The 24199-nt window shown below is 31.8% G+C and overlaps 1 protein-coding gene across 2 annotated transcripts in view; it reads right to left on the bottom strand.

Moving 5' to 3' along the window:
• Window positions 1-24199, bottom strand: part of EPHA3 (EPH receptor A3) — a 202880-nt gene that overhangs the window by 163910 nt on the left and 14771 nt on the right. For both annotated transcript variants that reach the window (XM_083361356.1, XM_083361357.1), the window contains exon 2: window positions 13811-13875. In XM_083361356.1, the coding sequence (XP_083217482.1) occupies window positions 13811-13875 (65 nt within the window). The remainder of the gene's footprint in view (window positions 1-13810; window positions 13876-24199) is intronic.

Genomic DNA, 24199 nt, shown 5'->3' with positions numbered 1-24199 from the left:
ACAGCTATTTTTTTTTTATTCATACTTCAGTCAGATCCAGATCCCAAGTATACATATGCCTTTTCTTTATAAAAATAAAAGTAATTAATCTAAGGAGAAAAACAGAACAAAATGAAACAAATAAGGCTGGAACAGTGTTTATATAGCAGGAAAGAATCAATGGCTATTAAATTTGTTCTTTTCATCATTAATCTCAATCAACGTAATATCAATTTTAAAAGACTGGTATTTAAGTTAGGTTATTTTCACTTATATAAGGATTTGATAGTGCCATACCTGCATTGACCATGGTCTTTCCGGGTTTCAAAGATTAAGATGTATAAACCTAGGGTGGAGCATTGGTCTAAGCCAGGGGTCAGCAACCTGAAACAGTGAAAGAGCCACTCGGAACTGGTTCCCTCACAAAAGGAAAAACTGGGAGCCGCAAAAAAATGTGTGCACATGCACATACATGCATGCATGCACAGAACAGGGTTTGACTGAAGAGTGGAATCAAGGCGAGATATGCACCTACCCTGCATATTTGAATTGATTGGTTGAACTTTTTTAGTCCCACTTTTTTTTTTTTGGACTGCACATGGCAGAGGACTGGGAGCCGCAAGAGACGGCTGAAAGAACCGCATGCGGCTCCAGAGCCGCGGGTTGCAGACCTGTGGTCTAAGCATTTCTCGTCATCTCTTTTCTCTCCATCTTTTTACTTGTAACTTTCCTGAAGATAGGTGGTTTGTGCTAAGCAAGAACCCATTAGCTCAATGATGGTTAACAAATCCTGAGCTAGGATATCATTTTTAGTTCAACAATCAATACTCAAGTAAGGGCCTATCCAGAAAGAACCCCTTGAAGAGAAATGATTTTCAGGCAGCAAAGTTTTGTGTTGTATTTCAAAACTCAGAGAAGGAAAGCTGTTGTCCATGAATTTTTGTAAACATAGTTGGAAATTACAATAATTATTAAATTATAAATTGAAACCACAGAAAAACTCACAAGTTAAGTGTTAATAATGAAATGTCATGTTTAGAACATTCTGTAGAACTCTGAAAAAAAAGAACAATATCTATCTGCTTTTTTCTGTCTTGATTCATTTCAATACAGCTTACTTCAAGAAACACAGTAATAATAATTCAACCTTAAGGATGCTTGATTAGTATTCATTTACTTTGAAGTCATTTAATCATGTGTTCCTTGTGTTGTTCCTTTTGGTAAACCATAATACTTTTAAAATTAACACAAGGAAGTTGATAATTCTTTGCATTTTCTTTGAACAGCTAATCAAACAAATAGTAACTAGTAAACTTCTTTTACTGATATGGCTTCCTCAAATAATTAAATATCCTTACTTTTACTTTTAGTTTTCCCATTTTTTCTTTATTAATAGTTTTAATAATCTTAATTGTTTAATAATTGTATTAACTAGTCTATAAGATCAGTCTAGAGACTCTAGTCAGTTCCCATTTTCCTCTAATTGCCTTTAGAGTCAGTACCAAGTTTTATTCTAAAAATGTATCCTTCTTTTCTCTTTAGCAGAATAATATCTAAAACTATTAATGCTACAGAAAACTGTGTGGAACAAAACTGTTGTTTTAAAGGTAGGAAGTCTATCTCATTCTAAATTTTATTGTTTCTTTCTCATGTATATTACTGGACTGTGGGGAACCTATAATGAAATTATCTTTCATTGTAACTTCCCCAAAAATCAAAAGGGTTCAAAAAGAATCCTCATGGGAGAAATGAAAATTAATAAAATTGTCAATGGTTTCAGTCTGTGTATGTCTCTAGGCCATGTAAAGAGGAACCCTGCTTGTAATTCTCCAACATATTCCACTGTTAGAAATTAAACATTAAATTTAATAGAAACATCAAGGATTGTTCTGATATAATTCAATGTATACTATATTTCATATCCCTTAAAACATATATTTCATAGAAACAGTGAATAAAATCCATTTGCAGATATTTTAGGGAATAAAATAAGGTGTTGCCTTTTAGGAGTATTCTGCCCAATTACGGTATGTTCTCTTTAGCATGGACATATAATATTGATACACTGTAGTCTCCTAGAGGTTGACAGCCCAAATACTAATTCTTTAACAAATATGCTATCAAAAGTATGAAACATAAAGTGAATATTTAACTGAAAAAATACTGCAACTTTTCAAAGTCCAAGCAAGTTTTCAAAAAGTCTAAGAAGTATGACAAAAATAAGGCCACTGACTTACTGATTGAATGATATTAATCTTGCCCTTCAGCATAAAAAGAACAATGTGAAAGTTTAAATTGACCAAAGAATTCCCAAGGAAATCAAACTGTGGTAGTGATCAGTTTTGAAAATGACAAATAGTCATATAGATGAAAACCAGACACAACTGACCAAATGAACCAATTTCCTATATACAACACATAATAAGGACATTTCAATCTTGTTTACATTAATTAAAGGTATACCTTTAACTCAACTCCTAAAACAAGCTAAACAAACATCCAAATCATGTTTTACCAATGTTTGTAAATAATGTCCAATACTAGTTTAAGTACATGTGGTTTTAAAAAATTTACTTCCAAACATGTCACACATAATTACACAGAAATTTTGCATTCACTGCAAAAAAAAAAAGTCCCAGCCCTTCCCCAGTGGCATCGAATTCCATCTGACCAAATAAGAAGGCAAGGATGTCGTTTAATATTGTACTATTGCATTTCAGATTAACCAATCTTATACACTCAGAAAATAACATTTGCTTAATCAGAACTAAACTAGAGTTTGCAAAATCTAAAATAAGGTACAGTATGTTTAGGTGTAATTGATCCAGAATTGGACTTTTTTTTAAAAAAAATCTAATTTAGAGCACACAAACCTTACAAATGTTTACCTACATCTATATAATTGCCTATATCCCTTCAAGGACAGATTTCAATGTTCTGTAGAATACAACTTTTGGTAATTAAATTGGAGGCTGACATAATGCACTACTTCTCTGGGTGAGTCTGTCCTCAGAAGCAAAGCCACGATAAAGCAGTAATACTATGATAAAAGCAGATAAGAATGAATATTAACTATTTTATTCCCTCTAAAATATTCCTATCTTCTATAAATGGCATTCAAGTAGAGCTTGATCTTATACTTCTCTTCCACAAAGCTATTTTACTGAACTATGGGGAAGACAAGTTTTTTTTTAAATCCACTTCCACACCACAGCTCTTAGCAGCAATTCCAGAGGTTTTGATAATTTCCTCAATGCAAAAGTAATATATTTAATACTTGCAGCAAATCAATATAATTTTCAGCTTATTCACAAGTAACTTTTATTTGGCAAAAATCCCATATTGTTTTTCCCTTATTAATTCTTCCATTTATATAAGGGTTAGCCCAGGGGAGTCAAACCCGCAATGTCACATCACGTGTTGTGACGTTATCGTGACTTTTTCCTCTTTGCCAGCAGTGGAGTAGGCATGATTTCAGGGTGATGCATCCGTTTGACATCCCTGGCTTAGCCCATTGCCTTCTCTTGCTAACATTGTTGTTTTAAAGTTAGTAGAAAATATTTGCTCCTAATTGCATATTTCTTAAAACAGAAGTCAACTGGAGACAGTTTGATCCTTAACATTTGGATTCTATCAACTTGGCTGTAAGAACTGGATGCTATGTGATAAATCCATACTTAATTCATTTCATGAGAAGACTACTGAGCAAACATATTGTTAAATTTTCATTACAAAAAATATAAAGTATATTCGGCTCTTCTGATAATTGTAAGTTTTAAACCAAACTTCTCACAAAGGTCAGTAATAAAAGAGTCAAACTCTTAAGCCTGAAAATACTTGAAGGGGTGTTTCTCCTAACTGGATTCTCATCAGCAAAGATACAATTTTCAGAGCAGCTTAAAGTCCCACACATATGGCATCATCAAAATTTGTGAAATATTTTTTCTTGGGCAATAGTGGTTGAGATTTACAGTCCAATGCATCTATTTATTGCAGTAGCCTTTAGCATTATAAGCATGCATATCAAGAGACTGAATCATTACTCCTGTCCTATGAAAGCATATGCACAGGGGAAATATACAGAACTAAACACTATGACAGCATTTATGGAGTTCCCAAGCCTAGCCTACCCACCCTAAACTTAACTGGTTTTCAAATTTTACCTCAAGTATGTCATTTCTAAATTTACCACTGAAAATCATCCAACTATGATTTACCTTTTGTATTTAACATGTTCATATTAAATTATAATAGCATTCTTTTATGGTTCACAGGATCATAGAATTGTAGAATTGGAAGGGTTCAGAGGATAGTTGTAATTCAACCGTCTGTGACGTACAGTAAAACCAATCAAAATATCCTCAAGAAATGCCTCTCCAATCTCTTAAACCACTCACTTCTTTAAGTAAGTCTTTCGCTGTTGTCCAGATTTTACTGTCAGGAAGTTTTTCTTTATATTTAAATGAAATCTGGATAATTGCAATTTGTACCCATTATTTCCAGCATAATTTCTGTGGCAGTAGAAAATAGTTCTTGATCATCTTCTCTGTATTATTCTTTTATGTACCTGAACAGTGATTTCATGTCTCCATTCAATTTTCTTTTTTTCCAGACTGAACATTTTATGTTTTACTTGTGAGTTACCCAGAGTGGTTGGGATTGTATGAGTGGAGTGGTAGTTGTACAAATTTGATAAATAAAATAAATATCTGAAGTGTCAAATCAACCTGTTTCAGATCCATGTATCAATTGTGTCTTACTCCTTTGAATCTAATCTAACCAATATCTTTCTGGAAATATGACATATGGAAGTATACTGGCAAAACAGAAATAAGGACTTCATATCCTTTGATACAATGCTTCTTCTAATTCAGCCAAAATTCCATTATTTGTAGTCTCACTTGCCTAGTTAGTGTTTAGCTTGTCATCAGTGATCCATCCAAGTTCTTCTCCAAATTATATTTCTGTATTTCTGTAATTTTCAATAGCTTTTAATAACTTTAATAATTGAATTAGAATCTTTTAACTACTGGTTCGCTTTAGTTTATCCTTTGTATTTTATGCACCATTTGTGTGTGTGTGTGTGTGTGTGTGTGTGTGTGTGTGTGCATGTGTATGTATGTGTGTGTGTGTGTGTATATACACACACACACACACACACACACATATATATATGACAGTCGTTTATAAACCTTATGACATTTACAGTAAAAACTTTTGTTCAGCATACTTATTACAGAATAAGGCATATTTCATATTAATATCAGCATTTATTTGAAAGGTATTTTTATAATTATATTTACTTTAAAAATTAAAGTCCTAGAAGTGGAACTTTATGAGGGGTTTAGGTAGCAATGTACATCTAAAGTATTTGTTGCTTGTGTGAGTTACAAAACTCAGTTTTCTCCAAGGTCTCCAGGCTCATAAATATGATGTAATGAAGTGGGGGAACTCTGCATTGAAGACATAATGCAACCATTATTTCCAAGTGAGCATCAGCATTTTATTCCATGGTTAACTTATGCTAATCAATTCTGAAGAAGAGAACAGTGGGAAATCCAGAAATGACGGGAAGGCTTTTCTTTGGAGAGTTTGAAGGTGGGGGAAGGGAATATCCACCATGATCTCATCTCTGATAACTTTCCACAAATGGTCTGCATTTATGCTGAGAGTCTGACAGAAATAAAATGCCTGCCCACAAGGGAAATGATATTGTTTCTAACCATTGAAGTTAAAAGGGAAAATGGGAAGCTGGAACATACACAGTATAACTTCTAAATAAAATCTTTATTTAGGCCTCAGAATGGGAGCTGAAATGTACATTTCTGGAAACCACAGAAAAATGATACCCAATCTGCAACAAGTTATTCTGCAAACAGTGGAATGATTGATTATATATGTAATTAAATAAGAAAGTCTTTCACTACTACCCCCCTTCTTTTCAAATGTGCAGTGGCAGCATAGTTGCTAGGCTCTTAACTCTTTTCTTAAGCTGGTGGTGGATTTAATTATTTTAAACAACAAAACTGTAAAAAAAAACCTGAAAGGGTTACTATAAAGTGAAGAGGAAAATTTTAACAATATAAAAAGCAGGCAAGAATTAGTAGAGTAAAACAGAGTTTTGACTGAAACAAACTATTTTTTCTGTTTTACTGATTTCAGTTATTTTTAATTTGAAACTCATAAAGAACAAATACCTCAATCTTATTTTATGAACCAAATAGATATCCTCAGTATATATATTTATTTGTATATATATTTACTACATGCAAATTAATTCTCCAAGATTGTGTGTGTGTGTGTATCATATATATATATATATATATATATATATATATATATGTTTCAAATGTTAACTCTTTAGATTACCTTGCTAGGCCCCAAACATGGGGCAAATCTTTATTTCCTGTTTTCAGCCTATCTTGAAGGCTATCGAACAGGCAGTAGTCACACCGGACAATTCCTATATTTGTGTAAATTACTAACAAAGAATTAAAGGGAAACTGAAATGCATTTCTGACTCATATATATATATTCGTAGATTCTCGCGGGTGTCTGTATGTGTAGATCTAGAGTCTCGGGTTTCTTCCCGCGTTCCTTTCATCTTCAGAAAGTTGTGCCGACGTTTCGACGAAATCCCATCCGTAATCATCAGGCCGGAGTGTTCCTCCTGCTGCTTCCAGGAGCAATGCGTGGTCTGGCTGTTCCTTTCCTTCCAACTGCCGGGAGGAGGCATGGCTGCTTTCTGATTGGGTGGGGGTGTCCTAGATCTACATATTTTCTGATTGGGTGGGGGTGACTCTAGATCTACATATATATATATATATATATATATATATATATATATATATATATATATATATATATATATATGATACACACACACACAATCTTGGAGAATTAATTTGCATGTAGTAAATAATTAAACTCTTCCTCAGCTGGGTGAAGTGTGGGACTTTACAGACAAGACATTCATTTCATCCTTTAAATACAAATGATAACTATTTATGGAGAAGCACTTCTTCTATCTCTATAGCATGCTTTGAATCCCAGATTTAGAAATTCCAGACTTTGTTTCTTTTCTGATTCACCATTTATTATTCTCTTCAATAACTTATGCTCTATGTTCAATGTAATGTACATGAAAAATCTAAATAAATGATCTGTTGGGTTAAGATTAATATAAACTGGATTAAATGTAACTTGTCTGACTATCCATAATAATAAAGTCCTCAGAAAAAAATAGTTAGGAAGATACTAGCAATTATATTTGTCTAAAATAGTGCAGTTATTAATCATCAGTTTGGTTTCATCAATCAATTTTCTCCAGTTACCTCATGAGCTAATATTAAGAATTAAAATTCATACTTGGGAAATCCAAAAAGGCATTGAAAAGTAGTTTTTCAGGAAACTGTAGTCATTTGTTTGAAACATCAGCACAACTATATTGCAGTACAATTATACATTTATTTTCAAGGTTTCATGTGATAATTATTGACAAAGTCTTATAGAATCAATGCTGTTTTCAGTTGCCAAGTCTTAAATGTTTCATCATAGAATAATTATTATAGAATAATTATCTTTTCTGAACCATAATTAAGTATAAATGCAACTTACTTTTGACTAGCAGTGTTTTCTTCTCTGCAATTTCTTATTTTTTAGTAAATTTGATTTTCTTACATAATTTAGGCTGACTGAAAAGTGTATTTTATTACTGAATAATATTATCCTCAATAAATGATTTCACAGCTATGAAAGCTTACTTTACTGCTGAACTGATGACTCTAAATATGATGTGTTACCGTCATTATTTACTTGCAGTTAATTGTTTGTTTTTTGCATTTTGATTATTGTGCATAATGCATTATAAATTATGCAATACTTAGTGTAATAGCCTTGTATTATAAAGTACCAAAATAAATAAATACGCAAAAAAATATTCTAACTGTAAATGTCTATGGAGATTCTCAGTCATCCAGGCCATCATTATCCCAAATGTACTTTTTCAAAAGGAAACGGGATTTTCTTGAACACATTTCACTTCTCATCTAAGAAGCTTCAGTTCTGAAAAGCTTCTTGGATGAGAAGCAAAATATCTTCAAAGACAAACAAAGGAAGTCCAGTTGCCTTTTGAAAAAGCACCTTTGAGACTAACTGTAAATGGTTAATTTGATATATTTCCTTTGACTTCTGTATTGACTTCTGGTGACTGCCTAGGTAACCCTACAGTTTTCTTTCTGAAAGCTTCCTAGAGCTAAGGACTGGCCCAAAGTCACCCAGATGATTTTGTGTGTCTAAGGTGGGGCTAGAAGTCACAGTCTCTCAGTTTCTAACCCAAAGCTTTAACCACTAAATCAAAGTGGCTCTATCCCATCCCATCCCATCCTGTCCTATCCTGTACCATACATGCCATGCCATGCCATGCCATACCATAAATATTAGCTCCAAATATTAATTATTGTCAAAGAATTTTAAAAATATTGAACATTGAAACTGGGATGAGCACAGAAGAAGGCAAAAAAGCAAGAGATGTATAAAGTCAATCCAGGATATGTTGGAGGTCTAAAGAATTACATCTGATGGGACCCAGATTAAATGCCTTCTACAATATCATTGCCCCTGATGTGAGGTTTGATCCATCTCTGATAGCCTTTTGGAAGACCTGAAAATTTTGTTCTTCAAACAATCTTGGGATACCATAATAGTTGTATTGTATTTAGATGGACATTATCCCACAATTTTGATTTTATTTATTTTTAAAGTGTTTTAATATTTTTGACATTGTTTTAATTGTTGATTATACTCCAACCAAAGTCATATTTAGTGAAAAGAGTAGCCATGTAAATGTGTTAAGAAAAATCAAATAAATAAATAGAGAAGTGGTATTTAGATAAGCTTAGCATTTACAATACTTGTAAATAAATACATTACCAAATCTTTAAACAAATTTAATACATTAGGTATATTCATTTAACAGCAATGCCTTCCTTATAGTTTTGTAGGAATATCTGACATTATTATCAAAAAAATAAATATTTAGATTAATCATTCTCAGTTCTAATTTAGCAAATCCAAATCTTGTATTAATGTTTCTAATAAATAATGTTTCTAGATCATTTTATTTTTCTCTTGCATTATATGTCTTCCATTTTTCCTGATGTAAATTTGCATCTTTTTGTAAAACTTCCTCAATGTAAAATAAATTAGTCTGTTATACATTTGCACCCATTATACTTTTATATTCTAGTATTTTACTTATATTTAAAATATTCTGAAGGACTTTTTTCCATTATTAAATAATACAACAGAGAATTTTAGACATGCTTTTTACTACAGTGACATTGTTAATAAAGAGAAAGGGAAATTCACAACTCATGTGCAAGATTTTTTGAATGGAATTTAGAATAAAAAATAATATATCCAATATTTACATATGTATAAGCCAAAATATGAGGCCCAGAATGGTGCAGTGGTTAAAGCATCAGGTTAGAAACTGGGAGACTGTGAATTCTAGCCCTGCTTAGGTTCAAAGTCAAATGGGTGAACCTCAGCCAGTCATTCTCTCCCAGCACTAGGAGCCAATCTTGACTGAATACACAAATGCACATGTCTAAAATATAGACTGTACTCTTGTGTTATGTGGACTATATATAACAGAGTACAGTAATGCTTTCACTGAAAATGAATATGAAACATTTTGAAAACTGTTTTATACAGTCTAAGTGCAGAAAGCCTCAGTTACCAGAAATCTTTTAACAATAAACTGAAGAGGACAGTTTCTTACTTGAATAAATAAAATATGGTTATGACTCTTTTTTCCCCTTCTGCAAATGTACTGATTCATTTTATTGACTGACAAGACTTGGATTTCCCCCATTCCACATCTGTAGTGCTGTAATTTATGTGAATTGCAGTTAATAATCAGTTCTGTTATGCTTAATCAGCATATCAATAATATGTTCAGCAAAGACTAAGAGGCTTTCATTTCCCAGACCCTTTCATAGATTTGATTGATTGACAGAAAGAAAATGGCATAAATACAGGTGGTGGTTTAGGATATTATCTCTGTGGACTTTGAAATCATGTAGAAATAGATGCATCTAGTGCAATTTTTGGCATCTTTCTTTCTTTCTTTCTTTCTTTCTTTCTTTCTTTCTTTCTTTCTTTCTTTCTTTCTTTCTTTCTTGTTTTTCTTTTACCAAATCATTACAATATTACTAGTGCAAGTGTTATAAATGTAAAGGATAGCTTTATTTTTCTTCTTTTTCCCCCAAAAGGGAAGAGGATAAATTAAACTATTACATTATTGCAGAATAATAATACTGAATCAAGGATTAAAACACTGTCAATACAGACTCAGTAGAGCGCAAATAGAGCACAAATATAAAGGAGACTGTTCTAAAATAAACATCCCAGAATTTTGCATAACTGAGAATCAGAGCACTATAATGAAAAAAAAACATGTCAAATATTCCCAAGCAACTAAACAAAACCTCTTCCTAAATTCACTTTTTATATATCAATTATATAAGTCTGAAGATCATTACTGGATGCCATCTAAAGAAAAGAGACATGAGAAAAAATATTTCTCACACTGGCATTCAAGATCTATTGGGCTATAATGGGAATATACTATTGTGTTTTGAAATTTGGCCAATATCATTGCATAAGGTTCATTTCTGAGTCAATGCTTCAAGCGCAGCTCTATTAACTTGAGCTTGTAAATTACCTATGCCCTATTAGTAATGTTTCAAAATGATGTGACAACCTTATTATGGAAGCTTACATTTGCATTTATTTTAACAGCCTTAAAGACACATGTAAAGTATGGTTTCAACTTCTTGGCAGATTATGGATTTTCTTTTTCTGTTCCTTGGACCTCCTCTCATGAACAGGCACTCTTATAGGCATTTTGTATGTCCTTGTCCTTGTACCTGTTTGTCATACAAAGCATACATTCATGGTGGCACAGTGGTTAAAATGTAGTACTGCAGGCTATTTCTGCTGATTGACGGCTGCCAGCAGTTCAGCAGTTCAATTCACACTGGCTCAAGGTTGACTCAGCCTTCCATCCTTCTGAGGCCAGTAAAATGAGGACCCAGATTGTTGGGGACAATATGCTGACTCTGTAAACCTCTTAGAGAGGGCTTTAAAGCACTGTAAAGCAGTATATAAGTCTAAATGCTATTGCTATTATACTGTTTTTCTTATGAAGTTTAGATTCGTATTGTAGGTGGATTTCAGAAAGTTGTAGGTTTCTTGGAGTTTTAATTAATATATACTAGAAAGGATTGTAAAAATATTGTGTTTCCTCTTTTCAATTATTTTGCACAACTTTCCTTGGTTACTTAAGAATACAAGTATATAAAACAAGAATAATTCAATGATTGAGCCTTAAAATGTCATAATAAATCACACCATGAAATTCTATGGAAGTTTCCTTGATTACACCATTATTTTACTCAATCTACATTTCCTGTATTCACTGTATTATTCTGTGACATTTATTTTCATGTTCATATAGACAAGATTGGTCTACATCCTTATTTCATTACAGAGTGTTATACATTGAACAGTTCTCTTAAGAGAAAACATTATGTATTAGAAGGAAATATAATTTCATATTTTTGCTATGTTATTTTTATGCTGCTTAATATAGCATTAAGAAACCAGTAATTCAACATCATTTAAATAAAATAGCATAATAATGAAAGCATCCCATATTTGTGAAATAGAAAACATGAAGTTCCATGAGCAAATCACTTTTTGTCCAGGTAACCCTGAATTAGCAGTTATAAAGCAAAACCATTTTTTCTAATTAGTATCACAATTCAATTCCAATAAAACTACCATCACAGCATTAAAGTAAATATCTACATACATTCTTAAAAAGCAATGTCAATGTCAGTTGGATAGTAAAAAACCAGAGGCAACCAAAATATTGTTTTTTATAAATAATAAACTTTTGTGCACTTAACTGGTTATTCAAAGTCATTTTTAAATTATATTAAATTGTAATAAATTCTGGTTTAGCAACAGCTGAAGTCGTTTGAATTTTGACTAATAATGCTTCAGCAGCCACTTTGCCACACTACTCTCCAATTTTTGATTTTCAGTACCCAAAGCTGAAACAAGAGGAAAACGCACTTCTTTGAAAGACAGAGCTAGAGAATTAAATTAAATGTTACTATTCCAATTTTACAATAAAAATGAGACTCATTACTTTACTATATATGTGTACCAGTCATAAAATATAATGTATATTATTTGACTTTTATTGTTATATTCATGGATATGTTGTTGTTTTTTACCAGCTCCATGTGATAATAGGCATTTTCATAAAATTTCTATCATAAAGTCATCTAGTTATCTGTCATTATGTACACTGGCCAAGACTTGGACCCTTAAGCAGATTTTAACTTTAGCAGAACCAGCCACCTTCTTCAAACTTCATTAACTATCTACACGGAAAACAAAGAATATGCTGTGATCCTAATTCTGTCTACTTATACTGTAATAAACCCAACTTTCCCTGGAAAGTATGAAATGGAATACATAAACATATATGAATATATGAATGGAAGTATAGCTATCCATCTATATACCACTAAAATTCTCTTTGACATAACTTTTAACTGGATGAAATGATTATCATAGGTCAATGTTTTTTCAAACAATATAGCCCAAATAGGTTAACTTATAGAATGATCCATGACTCCTGACAAATGAAAATTGGGGAAATTATGGCTGTTCCAGTGCTTCCAGGAAAGAAGGAAGGAAGGAAGGAAGGAAGGAAGGAAGGAAGGAAGGAAGGAAGGAAGGAAGGAAGGAAGGAAGGAAGATTCCTCATGCTGTCAGCCAGCTTCCCACAAGGAAATTGAATAGGAAAGCCATCAGGAAATCAGAACTTGTTCCCACTCCCACTACTTTTGCCTGCCTGTGATTATTCTGTTTCTCTGGTGAGAAAGTATCTGCAAAACAATGACCAAACAAGCATGGGGTCTCTAATATAGTCTAATTATAATATAATGGAAGCCTTCAAATCATACTGAGCTCTTTAACTAGACCTGGTTCTCATGGTTCTCATTGTTCCTCATGCTTATAACTGTTTACATGTATCTAATGAAACTACAACAGCCAATGTTTGTTTCACATTATTTTGAATTGGTAACATGTTTTACCAATTCTATTTCAGTTCAGGCTTAGCAGAGATTTTTATATTATGGTTAAAATTATTTTCTAGTACAAGGGAAAAAATAAGAGTGTGTCCTTGTTGGGTGTGGAGGCTCTAGTGGTGGTTTGGGGAGTTTTTTGGGTCAATTTGGCTTAAAATCGACAATCTTAGTTATACAGAAGGAACACAATTATTATTCACATGAAAGAACCTTGTCCTTGCCTATCCCTTATGCTTTAATATGGAAAATGTTCAGGAAAGACTCAAATATCTTTAATCATTCAATTAAAACCATAATCAATATCAAATCAATCTTCAATATAATGAATCCTAAGTCACTAATAAGAGTCATGGAAGTTAAAGCCCTTCCAAATCTGGAGGAATACAGGTCAGAAAAGGCTGATTAAATGAAATCCTTAACATAAATATTTATAATCACTTTAATACTACTGAAAAAGATGCTGGCTTTATATGAAACACGGAACATGTTCAGGGATTTGTGATAGAAGCATGAGTCCCAAAATATAAACTGTTTAAAAAGGAATAAAGAACAGTAATACCACACTAAATCATACTTGTGTTTTTCTGTTTTCCACAAAGTAAGAAAAGGTTAAATAACACAGCAATGTTTCCCATTTTACAATTTAATGGACTCACCCCATGTGATGGGTAAGAGATCCAGCTCAGCTCTCCTTGAATTGCTTTTGAATCTAGCAGATTAACTGTGAAAAGAAGACAAAATAAAGAGGAATGAATTTATCTGTGTTCAGTTATAGTCCTCTGTTGTTGTTGTTGTTGTTTTTAAAAGACTTGATTTATTGGTTTTGAATTAAATTATTTCAAGTGAAGAAAAAGCAGAACAGATTTATTTTCAATTAATTTCCACAAGATAAAAAAAAATGTACCAGCTTCTCATACTCCAGTCGCATTTCTACATCCAGTCTCTCAGAAAGTTGGTTCAATAAGTACTAGTAAATACCAGTGAGGGATGCAACAAAATTCTGTTGTTTTTTTTAAGTTTCACATTTCAAAAATTTAATTCAGCATGAGTAATAATTAATCATGATTCCAGGGCCTGACATTATACATTATTCTACTTCATCTGCTGATAACCTGACTTGCTGATTGATATTTTTAAGGAAAAAATAGAACTTCAAAGTTTTTAAACGTGTATTTTCATTCTGAAATAACCTCAAGTTTTTAACAATCTTTTAATCCCCCAGCCGCCAAGACCAGATATGCTAGTTGAAAATGTAAGTTGCAAATTGAATTACCGGTAAATACATTTTGAAGCTCTGAAAATAATGTTGAAACAAATCCAGTAAAATCTGCCTTTTGTCAATGCAACCTCCCACACAAAGCACTTAAGCTTGTGCTATATTTCATAATAAGCATATTGATCTAAATGCCTCTGAATGATTCTTATGATTCTACAAAACATCATTATGACAGTTTTCATATTGGCAAAATTATTAAGAATTATTGGGACCTGTTTGAAAATGTAGCATCTTAGCATATAAAGATTTACAATTCTCCTGGAGATTTATAAGTTTCTTTGTTGTACTTCAGGACTATAATTGTTCATACTACAGCAACTGAACTATCAGAATCCAACAGTACTAGTGAATAAAACAAAATTATTTCTGTACAAAGGAGAGGTTTTTAATTTACATTTTGATTAATATAGTATAAACTAAAAAGTATTGGATTTCCCTACAGATATATTTACTTAATTTTTATTATTATTACATATTAAATAAATATCTAATGCACACAGAAAATAAAACCCAATATAATAAACCTTTTATTATCTTCTCCACATGCTACAAATATTAAGCACTGTAATATATTTCTTTTTTTTCCTTAATAGTGTAAATCTTGTTTCACTAAAGAAAATTCTGTTCCAATATAACCAAGAAAATCCAAAATACATTCTACCTGTATAATATTTTGTATGTAACATCAGATATGCACTGTAGACCTAGGGCACTTAAACAACTATTTCTATTATTGAGGTTTACAAAAATCCACATGACTCCTAGGTGACAGCAAGAAGAAATGTTATCATTTAATGGTTGTCAAAATTTTGCTACTCAAGTTGGTAGCCCTACATTAATATGACTTATTACATACTTAATATGATTTTTTAAGAAATCCTTAAAAATTTTTGAAATATCCCTTGTTTATTTATATGATTTAGAATTCTAAATAATTCAGGCTACTGTTACAGACTTTTAAATAAAATGTCTAAAACATGTTCTCTCAAAATCAAAGGGACAAATTTTTTATTGTGGTTTATTTTAAAAAAGACATAAGATATACTAAGTGGATGAAATCAAGATTTTTTTAAAAAAACTTTGTATATTAGAATAAATTATTATTTTTTAATTGGAAAAGGAATAGGAAATATTTATAGGTAAAATAAAATAACAGCAAATAACTGGAAATATATCTATTTTATCCTTTTCAAGGAATGAGTTTATTTATATTTTCAGTTCTGTTAGAGGCCCAGGAAGATACAGCTTATATCTGTATCAAGAAAATTAAGGATGCTGTTCCCATCACCTCCTTTAAAATTGAAAGTACAACAATGTTAATTGCACAATTAAATTAGCTTCTACTGACAACCTCAACAGAATCTTCAAAGCCATGTAAGAAGTAATGATTGATAGAAATGGACATAGTGTCACAATATAGTCCATCATTGCATTAAGAATCTGTCCACTTAAACTGTTCAATTAGAAGCAAAGTTTGGGGAAAACAAAGAGTTAACTTTAACTGAAGTATCTTTTAGAGGAAGACAAATTTTTACAACCAATTTATATGAATTAAGAACAATAAGAAATGCCATGTTATAGAAAGGATACAGAGCTACCTAATGCGTGCAAGTATATTTATCACACAAAGAATCATAAAAGGACAATGGTAAAAAGTTCACTTATAATAAATATACAATTTCCTTCTAATACAGGAATACTTGAGCAGCGCCAATTTTTCAGTTAATAAAGGAGCCTTATTTTTTTTCCCAGGCTGCTCCTGCTTCAAGTGCTGTTCTTGGTTATATATTTTCATTATGTCAAGTCTCTTCTAAGGTTTATACTCTAATTTTTTATATCAAAATGAAGCCTTTTTGTTGTTTCAGTTTGTTTTTTACAAGTATGGCTGGAGAAGCAGGCTTTCAGCTATTTGTGCATGTGTCTCTGCAGTCATTTCAGCACAGCGAAGTGAAGTGAAACCTGCCTCCCCAACACACACACACAAATACACACTCACAAACACAAAGAAACAGAATGGAAACAGTTGAAGCAATTGTCAACACTCCTGCATATATATCTTAAACATTTTAAAAAGCATATTTGCCATTTGCATAGACATTGTAGATTGAATGTTTATAAGATTTGAAAATTAAGAACTCTCACTTCAAAGCACCCTAAAACTGCTCAAAAATGTCTACATACCAAATAATTAAAATTTCTTAGGTAAGATCATTCATTTTAGAAATCTAAAAAATACACATTTCTTTTCTATCATGATTATATATCTACATCTATATGTTTTACATTAAGACTCAAGCAAAATTACAAATACAATTATTTGTATTTTTGGCTGTGGCTTTTATTTATCTAGTGGTAATACAAAATGGTAAATGGAGAATACATCAAGCTTTGCATATGTTTGGAAATGAACAAATTCTTTCCCTCAATGTTCTTTTCTTTCCCTGGTGAAAAAAATACTAATTAAAGTATGCATATTGGCAATCCACTGCTGTAAATCGGGGTGGCTTTATACTTTCAATGTGAAATAGGTAATTTCTGCACCACCACCATGAATAATCAAACAACATTAAGTTGTCAAAAATACTGATTGAAAATCACAGAGAATAAAAGAGGATACAAAGGAGACGGGGTAATGAAACAAGGATTCACCATTTCCAACATCTTCCCAGATACCCAGACATCTGAAATATCAAAATGTTTTGCTAAGAATCCGTTTGAATTAATGAAAAACGTATGAGATTTTGCCTCCTCACAGAAGATTCTGAAATGCTTTGGCAATTATTTTGTAACTTTACTCTTGGGATACAAGTATATTCCAAAGTATACTTTCAACCAATACTGTTGACCATTAGCAACTGTGGACAGGATCAGAGCAACAAGCTGTGGGTACAGGTCTTATTTATGTGAGATGAAATGATAATAATGAAAATGAGCTCTGGAAATAGAGGGGATGTCTTCTGGCATTAATATTACATTAACACTTTAATAAAGCACAATTCATGCAGTGATGATCTAAAGCAATGCGATGCTTATCCTGAATTACTCAATTCTATTTTTGTTGCATCATCTAAAGCAGGGGTCTTCAAACTTGGCCCTTTTATGACTTGTGGAGTTCTTAAAGTATACTTCATAGGATCTCTTATAATGTTGTTCAATCATCCTGTGCCAAGTAAATAACTTAGAAACCATAAAACAGAGAGTCCTCATGGACTCTCAAATTGTGTAGCAGTTTGTAGACACAAACCCTGCAAACCTACATACCTATTTGATTATTTGGCAGTAAAGCCTGCCAGGGCTGTGGGACTTATTTGGAATAAGCAGACTTTGGAACAGGCTGCAAATTGCAAGAGTGAAAATTACCCAATTTCCTTCCCACTAAGGAAAAAAAAAGGTTTACCCACAGTACAGAACATCAGGATATTTACAGCCTATTCCACCATACCAACAGACATACCAATTGTCTATTATTAACAGTGTCCTTTTCTAAAAATTCTGCTTCCAGCACATTCACCGCAAACTCAGTTGTGAGCAACTTCACTATTTAAGAGAAGCCACTGTTTAAGAGAAGCCACAGCCTCAGTTGATGTCCTGTTTGTAAGCACATCTCATTTGGGAATTTGAAATAAGAACAGCCTATGACTGAACATTTGGCTTCACTATGTATGGCATTTTGTTCCAAAACATGAGGCCTTTTACTGAGAATTGTTCATCACTATCAAAATGAATACGAACAAGATCTAAAGTCATACCTAAATTGAATTCACAGAAATATCTACTAGCATATCTACTAGCTTATAAAGCAGAGTAGGCCAATTCAAAAAGACAATCTATCATTTTGTTAAATAGTGGGTTCTTGGTGCAGGAATGACGACGCGAGACTGAGTACAGAATAACTGATACTTTTATTTCTTGCTGGAACTGTACTGAAGCAAGGGCTGCAACCAGCCGCAATATATAGTCTAGCCCCTAGATGGCAGCCAATAGGTTTGAACCAACCATTGCCGCCTGGGGCTAGCCAATTGCAGGACAGGAGACAGTTAGTCTGGGTTGCTGGAGAGCCATTAGCTGCTCCAGCAACCCACGTTGTGTATCACAAGAGCCCAGTACATAACACATTTCCTGCTTTATCTGAAACAAGGAAATTTTGATTCTCTGTATCTGCTGCTTTCATTAATTGGAAATTGGAAGAATCACATAATAACAGTTGTTTGCTATCTGAACTTTAAAAACATGGTTCGTTTAAACCAAGATTAACAAAAATAAACAATGCTAAGGTTGCAGGATCAGATCTAGTTAAGTTCATTAGGGTATTCATGATTAAAAATAAAGAGAGAAGGAAAGTACAGCTTTAAGAAACTATTTTAAATTCTATTGTCTATCATTTAAAATATATACACAATACTGTATATTTCATGAAAAAGTGCATTCATATCTCTTATTCAGTTAGAGACAAAGTATAAATTATAAAGGATGTTATATTCTTTAAAAACAAGAAAGGAAAAAGCAACATAAATAAGTTTTTTTTAAAAATCTGAAAGTTTCCCAGTTTTCTTTTTTGTACTATTGCTATTGGTTTGGAATGGGAGAGGAAAAAAGAATATGTGGTGATCTCTGTTTTGTCCTTGAGTAGCTAATACCAACGAGCGAATGCAGAAATTATTTATATTAGATAAAGTGTTTCTTCTTTTGATAATACTTCAGAGCCTTTAAGCCTGCTGTGTGAAGCTGATCAATTATTATTATCATTATGATTCCTTATTATTAACCAACACTCAAAATGTAAGGAGTTTGATCACTATTCTTCCAAATCAATTAAACTCAGCTTAAAATGGGAATATTTTTGTTCCTATCAATCAATAAATATGCAGGTGTTTAATTGGATTTCATGTAAGCTGAATTATTTTTAAGTAGATAATATAATTACATTTCGTGCATATACAATATAACTCTGATTTATTGGAACTGTAAGCGTTACTTGGATTTTTACATTATAATAGGTTTGCAGCTTCTTTTGAAGTAAAATATCTAAATGAATAAAAGCAGAATTCCTGTATCAATAAATTCCTTATTAATTTATACATAATACAATTTCAAAAATTGATATTGCCGAAAAATATTATAAAGATATTATTTTTAAAAAGATAAACACTCAAGACAAAAATTTTTACCATCTAAACAATTTTTTCAAATGTCAGAAGAGGGGAAAGTTTTTCCTTTCTTTCATTATTGCAGTTGTTAATTTTCGTTTATGAGAAAAATGCTAACACAGAGAAAATCAAATTTTCCTATACAAAACAATAACATAAATAAATATGAATATACTCAAAATGAAAGCATGTAATTCATACTTGGAACACACAGAAGGCATCCTGAGGCAGGATCTAGATAAGTCTTGGAGGCACATATAATATTCAAAAACTGCATGGCCCAGTTTCCATGTGTGGATAGATGCACACACACACACTGCACAATAATGTTAGCACAGTTGAATGCTTGCTTCTTCAAAAATAAATTTCAATCAAAATGCCTAATTACAGAATTTCTTTAGCAATTCATTGTATCACCCACCATGTAGCACAAAAACTTTCTTGAATAGATTTGATTGTAATTATGAAGACATTTTTATCTTGCTTGTCTAATTATTTAGAACTGCATCATGCTTTCAAATAACTTCAGGTATTATGCTGAATCTTAGTGCTTAAAAATTCTTTAAAACAATAGTTGCATCCTATGCAATAGGAAGGTACAAGTTTCAAAATAGATTCATAAGTGTTCAAATCTTGCATGCAGCTGAGGACACCTCTTCTCTGCTATTCAATAGACAAATGACTGTTTAAGGCAATCCACACAGACCTGAAAAATGAAATAATTACTTTAATGTTGAAAGCAGTAGCTCTTCAGTGAGACTGCCTGAAAAAGCTTGCAAAAAAAGAAGGATTTTTAAGATCTGAACAGAAACCAGAAGATGAACGTGTTAACAAAAAATATGAAAATATAAGGTCAAACAAAACTGATGAAGAAAACTGTTTTAAGATTTAGAAAAAAGTAAAATATTTGAATAGCACTATGGCACACAAGAACTGCATGTTATTTCAAATAATTATGTTAAGAAGTGGAATGATTTTTTAAAAAAAACATGCTATGATGGGAGAAACTACAATTGCTGGGGATAATTTATGGGATAAAGATGAATGCTGTATTTAAAAGGATGTTTTTGTTTTGGACAATACTGGTTTTTGACAATTTTTGTACCATTAAACAATGGTAAAAAGACTTATCTTAAATTTTGAATGGCAAGAGAAAAAAGCCATGAGTTAAATATAAAGCACTACAATATGCAAAGGAAAGTGAAGGATTGCATTTACCTAGTCTGAAATTGGTGCTTAGTTTGGGTGTTGCTGAGAAATAAAAAAAATACAGTTAAAAGGACATTACCTAAGATTTGGCTGGTGTGAATATTTGAGGTATGACAAAGACATACAAACACAAGCTACATCAAAAATTACTTTTATGGTTCTCAGCACAAGAAGCATTTTAGAAATGAGTAATTATAGGTAAAGATAAATATTTAATATCATGAGATTCTAGAATTTTATTACAGGGAATAAAAAATAAAATAAAAAGAATAACTGATGACAGAAGGACATATTTGTCAATAGTTATCAAAAGATTAAAAGTATACAAGAAGTTGAATTTGTATACAAAAGAATGTATATTGATACTGAATAATGTAAGACAATTTGAAATGGAATTATATACAAACAATAGGCATGCAACTATCTAGAACAATGAAACTACAATACTTCAAATTTATGTTGGGAATGTGAATAATAAGAAGGATCAATTTATCATTCTTGTGGGCACTTAAAAATTATAGTACTTTAAGTTCAAAAATATATAGTGATTCAGATGATTTTAAAAATTAACATTCAACTGAAATCAGAACTTTTACTTTTTATATAGTAGAAAATAGCACAGCTTTTATATATAACTACAGTAAAATTATTGTAGGCACAAAAAATGGAAAGATCTGAAAATATCTGCAGTGGAGGAATAGTTGCTGAAAATGTCAGAATTTGCTGAAATAATTAAATTGACTTGTTTGATTAGACAAAAGACAATATCTACAGTATATATACTGGTAATTAAAATCCCCTATATACTTTTTGGGTAAAAAACAAAAACCTGAGATTATGATATATGGTTTTTTATTATGAGACAGGGTAGATTATATAAAGAAGATAATCATGATGTAACTTTAGAGATAAATTAAATTGTAATTGTACTTGTAATTGCTGTAAAGAAGGGCAGAAGCCATTTATTTCTTTAAAAAGTTTTTTTCTTTTTTTACTTTTCATGTTTTCTTTCTTTTTGCATTTTTAGCTTTGTTTTTCTCTTTCATCTTTGCTTTTTCTTTGTGTTTATTTTAGTTTGTATAAGTTCTTATTATTTGTTAAATTGTCAATAAATTATATCTAAAGAAAAACGTCTTAAAAAGACATTTATCTTTAATATACATCAAAGGTCTATGCTTCCAAATATTTTTTTGAGAACTCATAGCCTATCATGCATTTCATCAGGCAGAGACATTAAGCAGAAGAGCATTGAATTCTGACACTGAATTTCATCTGTTTTAAACCCATCAGTTGGAGCAAACCTGAATTCAAAATAGATTAATTTTCCATGTAACCTATTGTTCTATAAATAATACAGCTAATTTCATGTGCAAATGATCAGAGAATTTTAATATCTAAAGTCCCGATCTTTGCTTCTTTCCCAACAAATCACAATGTTGGGAATATATCAATTTAGACCAGGCATATGAAACTCGTGACATCACGTGACGTTGTGTGATGTATCAGGACTTTTTCCCCATTTCCGGCAATGGGGTGGATGCAGTTTCGGCATGACGTATCCAGCCCACAGGCCAGCAGTTTGACATGCCTGATTTAGACTGTCCACCATTTTTCTTTAGAATTGGTATACCATAATATGGGAAACTATAGCTTTTTTACTGAAATTGGGACCAATAATGTCCAGACTGACAAGGTGTAAACAATTATATGCAGGTCATCATTTGAAAATCTTTGTTGTCAAACCTGGATTCTGTCAAACAGACTTCAAAGACGCATAGAGAAAATAGATGAATTCTGGACTGTTAGCAATCAATAGATCAATTTTAACTTCGTTGCATTGAGATTTTATAACAAAACATTAACTCCACATCACTCTCACTAGATCAAAAACTATTGAAAACAAAATTAAGAAGCCATTTGTAAGAGATAACTATATTTCCTTTTCCAAATCTGATCCTACCCCCAGAAAACCAAGAGAGCAATTACAGTAATTAAAGTTTACATTTCAGACATTCAAAGTCTTATGCGTGTTTCCCTGTAACTCAAGTAATGCAGAATTCTATGAAATTATCTACAATTGGCACCAATGCATATACACGCATATATGTATGTGTGTGCTACTTTTTGAAATGTTAACTAGTCACCTAAATTAACTTGGTTGCATAAATGTTGGTCAGGTCTCAATCTGTGGTAGCAACTAATTCTTTTTTTTAATCTGAATATTCAAAAGTAATAAATATACTTGTTCCTAGCAGCAAAGCAATGTAGAAGTAATTCACCAAAACATTCATATATTGCCAAATATTTGAATATTGGTATTTATCAAATGGCCTATTGACTGTGAATTTCTTCAGTTTCAGTCCTATGGTCTGTCTCCTATGTAGATCTGGAAAGACTATTAAAATAATATTTACCCAATGTATTCATGCAATATTGTCCTGAAAAGAATTATCAAGATAAATCTGAAACAATGTGATTCCCCCAACTCAATAACACAGGAAGAACAGTTTTAACTCAATGGAGCTATTTTTTTTCCTTTTCAAGAGCTGTGATTAAGAAAGAACACCAGATAATTGCAAGATCATTTCCTAAAAAGTGAAACCCACTGGGATAATTGTCAATTATGGAGTATAATTCAAGAAAAATTATAAAAGAAGCTGACCAGAGATATATTTTTTTCAAAACAAAATGTATCTATGTAATACATTTATCAATCATTGCTTTCACAATTATGGCCTTCTTGAAATAAAGGTAACCCAGACTTAGTCATCGGGTTTCCTGGGAAATGTCAATTAATGGGTTGCTGGAAATTATTAATTGGTTCCTGGGTATTAAAATAGAGACATTTCAAGAAAGCCATTAACTCTGACACCTTCCAAGAAAATTCTAGTCACCAGTCAATCTTTTTCACATACTATAAACACTGCAGGATGATACCCACTTCTGAACTATCCCACTAAGGACGCCTTGCTGAGTTGCAGTCAAAAAGTCTTCATAAATTGGATCGATATCTTGGTATTTTTTTTTTTGTATTTTTACTATTTTACACTTTTGAATAATATTTAAAAGATCAGCTCTTAAACTTAGTGTTCTTTATGACACCTCAAGTTACTAAATTATTAGATGAGCCATACAAATTGATATATAAATACTGCTGCCTTAAGAATACAAACAAACAACAATTTACAACCAGGGCAGCATTTAAGTTTTGTAAACCTTGGGTGGATGTATTTCCTGAAACTCTTTCAGAAAAAAATTAATATGTAAGAGGGAAATTATAAATCCATAAAGAGTTATTTTATTAAATGCATTTAAATTAAATGAAATATTTATACAACCTCCTGAGTGCCAGCACCCATCCAACCTAGCTGATCTCAAAGCAGTGTCAGTCTTAGTTATTAAGACACCCTTAC

This window comes from Vipera ursinii, assembly GCF_947247035.1.
Source record: "Vipera ursinii genome assembly, chromosome: 4".
Classification (NCBI taxonomy): Eukaryota; Metazoa; Chordata; class Lepidosauria; order Squamata; family Viperidae; genus Vipera; species Vipera ursinii.
The sequence above is the reverse complement of the archived record's forward strand: the minus strand, read 5'-3'. Positions and strand labels throughout refer to the sequence as shown.